Source organism: Gigantopelta aegis, chromosome 12, assembly GCF_016097555.1.
Source record: "Gigantopelta aegis isolate Gae_Host chromosome 12, Gae_host_genome, whole genome shotgun sequence".
In the NCBI taxonomy this organism is placed as follows: Eukaryota; Metazoa; Mollusca; class Gastropoda; order Neomphalida; family Peltospiridae; genus Gigantopelta; species Gigantopelta aegis.
This window is the reverse complement of record NC_054710.1, coordinates 8,755,269-8,767,357: the sequence shown is the minus strand read 5'-3', so window position 1 is coordinate 8,767,357 and position 12,089 is coordinate 8,755,269. Positions and strand designations below refer to the sequence as shown.

General features: G+C 39.3%; 1 protein-coding gene across 1 annotated transcript in view; it reads left to right on the top strand.

Annotated features, from left to right (window-relative positions):
* The window catches only part of LOC121386890 (deleted in malignant brain tumors 1 protein-like), a 16,677-nt gene extending 11,740 nt beyond the window's left edge, over positions 1–4,937 (top strand). The window contains exons 9-11 of the mRNA XM_041517922.1: positions 532–641; positions 3,449–3,610; positions 4,299–4,937. Coding sequence (XP_041373856.1) covers positions 532–641; positions 3,449–3,610; positions 4,299–4,456 — 430 coding nt within the window. The 3' untranslated portion in view covers positions 4,457–4,937. The remainder of the gene's footprint in view (positions 1–531; positions 642–3,448; positions 3,611–4,298) is intronic.
* The last annotated feature ends 7,152 nt before the right edge of the window (positions 4,938–12,089 follow it).

Genomic DNA, 12,089 nt, shown 5'->3' with positions numbered 1-12,089 from the left:
TAGTAGAAGTAGTTGTTGTCATAGTAGTATTAGTATTAGTATTAGTATTGGTAGTAGTAGTAGTAGTAGTAGTAGTAGTAGTAGTAGTAGTAGTAGTAGTAGTAGCAGCAGTAGTAGTAGTAGCAGCAGCAGCAGCAACAGTAGTGGTAGTAGTAGTAGTAGTAGCGTAGTAGCAGTAGTAGTAGTAGTAGTAGTAGTAGTAGTAGTAGTAGTAGTAGTAGTAGTAGTAGTAGTAGTAGTAGTAGTAGTAGCAGCAGTAGTAGTACTAGTAGTAGTAGTTGTAGTAGTAGTAGTAGTAGAAGTAGTAGTAGTAGTAGTACTAGTAGAAGTTGCAGTAGATTATATCAATAGAAGCACGCAGGAAAGTAATATAACAGAATCACAGATAAACTGAACTAAACATGACACATTGTTACACTGTACTGTGGCGTTTAGTAGAGTCAATATGTGAGAAAAAACACCTTAACCCCCAAAATATTGCTACAAAAGTTTTTTTAATTGTTTCTGGTACTCATAATTTGTCTGTTACAGGGGATTAAACTGCTCGTATTTAATCAACACAGATGAAGACAAGCGTCTGTTCATTGAGATTTACACACAGCTACCAGCGGACTGCAGTGACCAGGTCGTCCTGTTTGACGGTAATCACTTCCAGGATATAAACAGTCACTGCTAGGATATATCTAATCACTTCCAGAATATAACCAATCACGTCCAGGATATAATCAATCACTTCCATAATATAATCAATCACTTCCAGAATAAAATTAATCACTTCCAGGATATAACCAATCGCTTCCATAATATAGTCAATCACTTCCAGAATAAGATTAATCACTTCCAGGATATAACCAATCGCTTCCATAATATAATCAATCACTTCCAGAATAAAATTAATCACTTCCAGGATATAACCAATCACTTCCAGGATATAATCAATCACTTCCAGGATATAATGAATCACTCCCAGGCTATATCCAATCACTTCAGGATATACCCAATAATTTCCAGAATATAACCAATTACTTTCAGAATAAAATCAGTCACCTCCAGAATATACCCAATCATGTCATCACTTCCAGGATATAATCAATCACTTCCAGGATATACCCAATCGTTTCTAGGACACAATTTAATTACTTTAAGGAAATAATTTTCCCAGTCCCAGAATATAATTAATTACTTTCAGGATATACCTGGATCACATCTGGAATCAAACTAAATGACTTTCATGACAAATCTTCAACACTTTCAGGATGTACCTCAATCACTCCAGGCTAATACCAATATGACTATGTAAATGTATTATATAAATAAATACCTGTCAGGATATCACTTGATTACTTCCAGGATATAACTTTTATCATATCGACTATAAAGAAATAAAATTCATAATCATCATCATCATCATCATCATCATCATCATCATCATCACCACCACTGCCACCACCACTATTATCATCTTCAGCAGCAACTTGGTCCTTTCCATCAGTCACGGTTATTATCATCATTATCATCATCATTGTCACCACCACTATCATCATCACCATCATCACCACCATCATCATCATCATCATCATCATCATCATCATCATCATTGTCATCACCATTATTATTATGATGCACATTGGCATGTCTCAACTGAAGATGATGTTATAACATCTTCACTTGAAACATGCCTTTATACAATGGTATCTTTACATTCTCTGTATGTGTTTCGATACTCAACTGAAGATGATGTTATAACATCTTGACTTGAAACATGCCTTTATACAATGGTATCTTTACATTCTCTGTATGTGTTTCGATACTCAACTGAAGATGATGTTATAACATCTTGACTTGAAACATGCCTTTATACAATGGTATCTTTACATTCTCTGTATGTGTTTCGATACTCAACTGAAGATGCCTTTATACAATGGTATCTTTACATTCTCTGTATGTGTTTCGATATGAAGATGATGAATTATATAACATCTTGACTTGAAACATGCCTTTATACAATGGTATCTTTACATTCTCTGTATGTGTTTCGATACTCAACTGAAGATGATGTTATAACATCTTCACTTGAAACATGCCTTTATACACTGGTATCTTTACATTCTCTGTATGTGTTTCGATACTCAACTGAAGATGATGTTATAACATCTTCACTTGAGACATGACTTTATACACTGGTATCTTTACATTCTCTGTATGTGTTTCGATACTCAACTGAAGATGATGTTATAACATCTTCACTTGAAACATGCCTTTATACACTGGTATCTTTACATTCTCTGTATGTGTTTCGATACTCAACTGAAGATGATGTTATAACATCTTCACTTGAGACATGCCTTTATACAATGGTATCTTTACATTCTCTGTATGTGTTTCGACACTCAAGTATTTACCTTCCAAGCCTCTGGAGCGGGATGTAGCCCAGTGGTAAAGCGCTCGCTCGATGCGCGGTCGGTCTGGGATCGATACCCGTCGGTGGGCCCATTGGGCTATTTCTCGCTCAGCCAGTGCACCACGACTGGTATATCAACGACCGTGGTATGTGCTATCCTGTCTGTGGGATGGTGCATACAAAAGATCCCTTACTGCTAATCGAAAAGAGTAGCCCATGAAGTGGCGACAGCGGATTTCCTCGCTCACTATCTGTGTGGTCGTTAACCATATGTTTGACGCCATATAACCGTAAATAAAATGTGTTGAGTGCGTCGTTAAATAAAACATTTCCTTCCTTTCATCATGTCCACTATAAAGAAATCCAATGCTTAGTATATTAGCACCATCACCATCGTCATCATCACAATTACTACCAATACCGCTATAATCGTCAACAGCAACTTGGTCCTATGATGATGATGATGATGATGATGGTGATGGTGGTGATGATGATGATGAAGATGATGATGATGACGATGACGATGACGATGATGATCATGATGATGACGATGATGATCATCATCATAATCATCATCATCATGATCATCATCATAATCATCATCATCATCATCATCAGTATTAACATCTTCACTTGAGACATGCCTATGTACACTGGTATCTTTACATTCTCTGTATGCGTTTCGATACTTAAGTGTTTGCCTTCAAAGCCTCTGTGTATGACCCCCTGCGCGTGCTGTAACCTCACCGTGGTGCAGGGGTGTAACATTTTCTTTGAGAATGGCCAATACAGCACAAATTGAAGTTTAGAGTAAAATTCGGTGTCCGTAATATTCTGTGATATTTGTATTTGTATTTTTGCACAGTTCTTTACACTGTTTTTGTTTAAACCTTGAATTTTTATATTGATCTTGATCATCACTTTATTTATTTGCATTACCATAGTTTGACACCCAATAGCCGATGTATTTTTCGTGCTGGGGTGTCGTTAAACATTCATTCATTCATTCATTCTGTGTATGACCTGCGTGCTTGTTGGTTTGTTCAGGGAACTCCACATCCTCTGACGTCCTGACCCAGCTCTGTGGTGACAGCAGCACGACACTCAACAGCTCCAGTCACCAGCTTCTGGTCCTCTTCCTGTCAGACTCACACGTCAACGAGGGCGGATTCCAGATCATCTATCGCATTGCGGGGAAACGTCCAACAGGTAATTAGAACAACAACCTGACAGGAGTCGATGTCGTAGTTAGTGGTCTATGACCAGCAGGTATGATGAGTTTAATATTATCAGCACCAAATCCAACCTGGAAGGCGTGCACAATGTGGATGGGTGTGTACGGTCACTATCTCTGCCTCAGAATCCCTCCGTCTCTCTCTCTCTCTGTATCTGTGTGTGTGTGTCTCTCTCTCTCCCTCCCCCCCCTCTCTCTCTCTCTCTCTCTCTCTCTCGTTCTCTCATTGTCTGTCTGTGTCTTTCTTTCTCTCCCTCTTTCTTTCTCTCACTATCTCTCTGTCTGTCTGTTTGACTGTATCTGTCTCTCTCTGCTCTGTCTCTGTCTCATTCTCTCTCTCTCTCTCTCTCTCTCTCTCTCTCTCTCTCTCTCTCTCTCTCTCTCTCTCTCTCTCTCTCTCTCTCTCTCTCTCTCTCTCTCTCTCTCTTTTGTTCCAGCCAGTGCACCACTACTGGTATATTAAACGCCGTGGTATATGGGCAATCTTGTCTGTGGGAATATTCATTGCTACTAACGGAAAAATCTATCGGGTTTTGTCTCTAAGACTATTAAGTCGAAATTACCAAATATTTGACATTCATTTATGAGCAGGTCAAACTGTGTATTTAATAATCTATATAATCAATATAATATTTTTTGTTTTGTTTTGTTTTTGTTTTGCAGTGTTTGAAGTTACAAAACAGGCGTGGCCTCTCATCTTGACGATCGTTGGGACTGTCAATCTTATAGCCGTCGTGTTGTTCATTGTGTTTTGCATTTGGTTACGCCTCCATAAGAAACGTACAGCTGAAAGTAAAGACATTCTTATTGAAAAGTCATGAAGGATCATACATTGGTTTTCGTCAGAAAGGAAAGACCTCTAGAAACCAGTTGCGGATAAAAAAAAAAATCCATTTAGGGGGGCCCCAATGACATGAAACGGAATGCCAATGGAACTTTGGGGGAGGTTTGGAGGAGATCGTAAAAAAAATGAAAATTTATATATAATAAAATTATAACTGTCGCAAAATTTAGGGGGCGGGTCGGGCCCCTAGGCCCCGCTAGATCCGCCTCTGGATACCCATTCTTAAGGACAACTATTGGAAAAAGACATTAGTCAAAGACCCAAGCATGAAGAAAAACATGACAAAAACAAATAAGGTTTTTTGTATCAAAGGTAGTTCTCCGTTTATTAACATATAGTTTAAGTGTAATTTCGTACACACCCGTTAACGAGAGACCGGCCTCGGTGGCGTCGTGGTTAGGTCATCGGTCTACAGGCTGGTAGGTACTGGGTTCGGATCCCATTCGAGGAATGGGATTTTTAATTTCCAAACCCTGAGTGTGTGCTCCGCTAGGCTCAATGGGTAGGTGTAAATCTCTTGCACCGACCAGTGATCCATAACTGGTTCAACAAAGGCCATGGTTTGTGCTATCCTGCCTGTGGGAAGCACACATAAAAGATCCCTTGCTGCCTATCGTAAAAGAGTAGCCTATGTGGCGACAGCGGGTTTCGTCTAAAAACAGTGTCAGAATGACCATATGTTTGACGTCCAATAGCCGATGATAAGATAAAAAAATCAATGTGCTCTAGTGGCGTCGTTAAATAAAACAAACTTTACTTTCGTTAACGAGAACATCATTCGTTATTTTTTGATAACACATGGGTTCTTTACACACGTACGTGTGTTTCATTTTCAAGACATACGACTGGCTGCTCCTAGGTGATGACCAGGTCACCAGTGTCATACAGCCAATGAAAAACAACACAGTGGAAATCGATTACACTGTGACGTATAGTTAACCTAACAATCATGTGTCTGTGACGCGTAAGTTAGCTACAAGTGCAACGGCTGTAAATAATCTTTAGTCGAAAAAGATGTTAAAACCTGGTTTTTGAGGATATGTGAGAAACAGAATAATACATTCGTGTCCGTTAGATACAATTTATCTCACAACTCGTTGTTTAAAAACGTATCAAATTCGCTTTCGCTCCTTAAATACATTTTAAAACAACTCGTTGTGAGATAAATGGTATCTAACGGCCACTCGTGTATTATTCTCTATTTACACACCAAAAACTGACAAAGAATGCGCAGATAACTATTGAATGACAGAGGCGTATCTAGGGGTAGGGGTAGGCATCCCCCCCACACATGGATTTTCTGGATCCGCCACTGCATGAGAATTGATCATTTCCAAGCTCTGATAATGTTAATGTTGGACAACTCAAGACAGTTACCAAGAAAGCAGCCTTTGGTTTTAGTTTTCATAAGACCACAATAACGAACAACACAATTTAATCTTTGCATTGATTAACGTCTACCGGCCTCGGTGGCGTCGTGGTAGGCCATCGGTCTACAGGCTGGTAGGTACTGGGTTCGGATCCCAGTCGAGGCATGGGATTTTTAAATCCAGATACCGACACCAAATTGAGTGAGTGCTCCGCAAGATTCAATGGGTAGGTGTAAACCACTTGCACCGACCAGTGCTCCATAACTGGTTCAACAAAGGCCATGGTTTGTGCTATCCTGCCTGTGGGAAGCGCAAATAAAAGATCCCTTGCTGCTAATCGGAAAGAGTAGCCCATGTAGTGGCGACAGCGGGTTTCCTCTCAAAATCTGTGTGGTCCTTAACCATGTCTGACGCCATATAACCGTAAATAAAATGTGTTGAGTGCGTCGTTAAATAAAACATTTCTTTCTTTCTTTTGATTAACGTCTAATTTTTCTTTTTTCTTTTTTTTAGTTTATAATATGTAATTTAGTCTAAATTTTTTTTTACCATTTTACCCTACTGTTCATGAAGAACTATTACCAGTATTATTTATTTTCGTCTTCCTTTTTTTTCTTCTGTTTATTAGTTTAATTGTAATAACATTATATTGTTAATATAGTTATAATTATATTTTACCCTCTAAAATTCTAGATGCCGTATTTAAGTTAAGTTGTTATATTTTATTATATCTTTGTTCTATGCTTTAAAACACTTCCGTTATTTTCGTTATTTTTGATAACACATAGTGTTAACACACATACGTGCGATAACATTTTAATTACATACGACTGGGTGCTTCTAGGTGATGACCAGGTCACCAATGCCATACCAACCAATGCAAAAAAACAAACCACTGTCGACCTGAAATTGACTTGTCTGTGACGCACAAGTTAACTACAATCGCTAGGGCCGCACATAGGTCTTAGTTGGAAAAGGCGTTTAAATTTATTTTAAAACTGTTTTCTGTAGATATGTTTTTAAACATTGTTTATGTTTGTAAGATAAACGGTATCTAACGGTCGCTCATGTAGTATTCTCCATTTATTACACTGCAATGGAAGAGACACCCATGTGATATTTATCGTCTCTTCACATTGTGGAATAAGTCTTTTGAGAGATCATAATCTCTGAACAGCCGATTGACTGTGTCACCCAGTACAACTCCGCATAGATGTTCATGCGAAAAATGTGCGCATGCTTCTTTCCGATTCATATTTTTATATCGGGAAAAATACTTGCTGTCAATTCTTATAATTAATGTTAGCAGCATAATTTAACACAAATATATGTTTTAATAAATTTGTTTAGCCTTTGTTATGTTTATTATAGTGTTTGAGTAAACTTCATTGGCGTAGGAAAACACAGTTTTATTGATAAATTAACTAAATGAAAGTGACATAACATGACGTCATTTGCTAAGAAACTGGCGGAACGTAGCTCAGTGGTAAAGCACTCGCTTAATGTGCGGTCGGTTTGGGATCGATCCCCGTCGGTGGGCCCATTGGGCGGTTTCTCGTTCCAGCCAGTGAACCACGACTGGTATATCAAAGGTCGTGGTATGTGCTATCCTGTCTGTGAGATAGTGCATATAAAAGAACCCTTGCTACCAATGGAAAAATGTTGCGGGTTTCCTCTCTAAGACTATTTGTCAAAATTACCAAATGTTTGACCTCCAATAGCCGAGTATTAACAAGTCAATGTGCTCTAGTGGTGTCGTTAAACAAAACAAACTTCATTTGGTAAGCGTCCTTTAATCTGTGCATTTTCATGTCTTGTTTAGTTATTTTAGAAGTCAATCTATTGATGTGCGGTGTAATAAATCAAATACTATACTGGTTCCCGTGTGATACCGTTTATAATTACAACTCTTGTGTTTTTAATCGTACATCAATCGCTTTCGATCGTGGTGTATGATTGAAAACACACTCGTTGTAAAATAAACGGTCTCACACACGGGAACTCGTTTAGTATTCTCTTAGCGCAGGATGTACACTAAGTCAATACTTTTGATAATGTGCAGGGCGAGTTACTTCCCTCTATTTAGCTAATTTAAAATGGCGGAGAGATATTTTTTATGTTCTTGTTGGAAGATTTAATTTGTTAATAATGATGCTAGTTCTTCAATCGGGATTTAGTGAGTACGGTAGGTTATACATTTTTGGTTTGTGTGTCCATTTATTGCACTATTTCGGTTGAGAAACGATTGAAACGTGGTGCCACAAGTTTTGAATATACCAGTTATATATAGGGTAATGTAACACATTTCGGACCCTCCGCCTGCTACCGATCACGATCGGGCTGCTGGTGCTCCCTTGCACCTGCAAGTGCAGACGATACCCCCTCCACCCTCCCCCCCCCCACACCTTTCCTGTCTTGGACAGAGAAACCGGCTGAGACCGGTACCTGTGCCCACAATAGGCGTGTGCTACAACAGCTTGCTCTGTATGTGCACGTTAATCACTACTCCACTCCACCACTCCACATTTCTGACGTAGAAAGAATCACACTTCCTACATCCCTCCGGACTAGTCTCACACGAGAACTCTTTTAGTATTCTTTATCCTGCAACCACCGTTTCTATTGACAGAATATGATGATGAGAAAACAAAGTCATATACTGTTACTAGCAATAATATATGACTTTTGACGTCACTCGTGTGACGTCATTAGCATAGCCTACATTACAAAATCGCTCGTTTGACATCTAGGTAATCGTACAATGTGGCTGAAATAGCAGAAATAATAGCTTTCCCCCTTAATATACACTATCTGCAGGATAAAGATAATAACTAGTTATTAACGTCGGATATCTGCTTTATCCTGTTCAGGCCGAATGAGAAATTCCGCTCGGCAAGGCCTCGCAAAATTTCCCATTCTTACCTTCATGGATAAAGCAGATATTCGACGTCATTAACTAGTTATTCTCTATCTATATATCACGACCATGGCCCTGACGTCATCCGACACATATCTGTGACAGACAAAGGGAGAGGAATAAACTAAACGAAAGGAATTATTAGTATTAACGACATCTCAGCGCATTTTACACCATGGCTACAGAGGGACAGAGAAAACGAAAGGAAACCCGCCGCCTCCACATAGTCTATTCCTACCGCATCTTCATAAATCAAGGCTAATATTCGTTCTCGTATTCAGCCTTGATACATGTAGTCAAGAAATCGTGCCACAAAATGCTTAAATTTCATTGGATGCGATGAGATCTGATTGCAACGAATCGCAACGCTCCTTATAGATTCCCTTGTTATTGTAAACAAAGATGGCAGCGTCAGCGTCCGTGGAAACGTGTCGTGTTTGTCACGATATGTTAAAAAAAAAGTTTCGGCGGTTAATTTTTGATATTGCTTTCAAGATTGTCACATGTTACCGATGCTGTAATTGGTCAGCGATGTCATCGTGTAAGGGACATAATCGGTGTTACAAATTTTCTTCCAATAGAGGGCGCTAGTAGTGGATATCAGTAATCTTGACTACATGTATCAAGGCTGAATACGAGGAACGAATATTAGCCTTGATTTATGAAGATGCAGTATACCAGGCCAGACATCGATCCGGCTTCGCGTGGCTACTGCTTAAACAGTCGACCCGCCGTCACTCCGAGACCCCCGCCAATGTCGTGTACCACAGATGGGAATCCAGCACCATACGGCACCAAACATCAACCCTGGCTACCCAGCTTCATCTTGCCGTCATCATCGGCGACGGCAGCAGTATCCTGTGGTTTGACATCGTCTTGCGGGACTGTGTCTGCTCACACTGAAGAGATAGTTGTGCCTAGCTTGGCTATAAGTGGTTACAGCAGTCTCTTGCAAAGGTCATATAGCTTTAGGTAATTCATTCCAAATTGCAATGGTTCTTGTCTTGCAGCCACGGAAGAGAGAGTCATCCCTAGCTCGGCTGTAAGTGGTTACAAGCTGGACAGTATTGTTCACTGGAGTCCTCCTGTCATCACGGACCAGTCCAGGAACAGTCCTCTTCCCCCAGCAGCCCACTGCTGGCTCCAACCACCAGAATGCAGTCCGTCCAGAAAGGCAGGTCTGTAGCTATGTCTATTTCTAATTCCAGCCAGTGAACCACGACTGGTATATCAAAGGCTGTGGTATGTGCTTTCCTGTCTGTGGGATGGTGCATATAAAAGATCCCTTGCTACTAATAGAAAAATGTAGCGAGTTTCTCCTCTCTAAGACTATATGTCAAAATGACTAAATATTTCACATCCAATAAATGATGATTAATAAATCAATGTGCTCTAGTTGTATCGTTAAACAAAACAAACTTTATCTTTATCAAAACTAGCATAGCCCGGGGGGGGGGGGGGGACCACGGAGTCGAGGCGACCTCACCTCCCCCCCCCCCCCCCCCCCCCCCCCAGTCAGGGGGCAAGACGTAGCCCAGTGGTAAAGCTGTCAGTTTAGGATCAATCCCGTCGGTGGATTCATTGGGCTATTTCTCATTCTTGTTCCAGTGCACCACGACTGGTATATCAAAGGTCAAGGTATGTGCTGTCCTGCCTATGGGATGGTGTATATAACAGATCCTTTGGGTTTCCTCTCTAAGACAATATGTCAGAATTACCGAATGTTTGACATCCAATAGCTGATGATTAACAGTTAAAACTTGCTCAAGGTTGGAGCCGGTATCAGGCTGCGAACCCAGTACCTACCAACCTTATGTCCGATGGCTTAACCACAACACCACCACCAGTAACTATAAATGCAGTTGCAGGTTTCTTTGAATTGAAAACTAGCTGCTTGGCATCAGAGATCAAACCAACTTGTATCCATTCTTTTTACTTGTTTTCTTTCTTGTCCCAACCAGTGCCCTACGATTGGTATATCAAAGGTCATGGTATGTGCAGTCCTGGGAAGTGCATACAAAAGATCCCTTGCTATTAATGGGAAAATGTATCAGGGTGTCCTTTTAAGACTACGAACGTGTTGAAAATTACCAAATGTGTGACATTCAATAGCTGCTGGTTAATTAATCAATGTGCACTGGTGGTGTCGTTAAATAAACCAATTGTTTTCATAAAAGTCTGTGGTCTGTGATATCCTGTCTGGGAAAATGTATATAAATAGAGAAATGTTTCAGATTTTCTTAACGACTATATGTCGGAATCTTCGAATGTTTGACATCCAGTTAGCTAATGTTTAATAATCCAATGTGTTCTAGTGGTGTCGTTAAACAATTTTTCTGTTCTTTTCTTTTTGTCCAGTTGTCTACAACGATCTGATTTCACGGAAAAAATACCACATGTCAAATCCGAAGTTACTAAAACATTTTTTATTAACTGATTCAGGTGTGGATTCAGAATTGTTTGTGGTGGGGGGAGTAAATTTTTGCAGGGTGGGTTCATATGCAACTAATTAAATTAAAAATATTTAAGTTTACTCATTCATTCATTAAAATACCGGTAAGTGAGAAAAAAGTGAGTGTTGTCCTGAGTTGGGGGGGGGGGGGGGGGGAGGCGTCCAAACCCCCCTCTAGATCCACGCATGTGATTCAAATTAAACTAGTCTCCTGAGTTTACAAATAATGTTTTTAATTTAGCATAGATAATTTAAGATTATTTGTTTTTGGCATTCCTGTACATAAAATTCTCTGATTTAAATATTTCTATATTCTAATTATGATTACTTACAACTGCACTTTTTAGCTATACACCACAACTGGTATATCAAAGGCTGTGGTATGTGCTATCCTTTCTGTGGGATGGTGCATATAAAATATCCCTTGCTACTAATGGGGAAAAAATGTAGCGGGTTTCCCCTCTTAAACTATATGTAAAAATTACCAAATGTTTTAGAAATCAGGGGTGTGTTGTGATTCCGCTCAGCCTCTTTGGTATAGCAATCGATCATTCACATATCACATTATTATATCATCAATGAAAATGGATGTAAATTGTGATGAATATTTACAATAAGTAAAAGGCATGTTTTATTTCTGAATATTTGTTTCGCAGCCACCAAGACCGTCTATATTTTGACAAGTGTTTTGATGACGTCAGTGGCATTGGCATTTCCACCACACTGAACACAAATTTTTAATTGTGAAAAAAAGACCTGAAATATTTCAAAATTAGCTAGGAAAGTTTTTAAATCTCTAATTTAATTGCTTTGTAAAAATGCAATAAAATGTAAACTATAGTCATATTATACACAATAATAAATACATGTA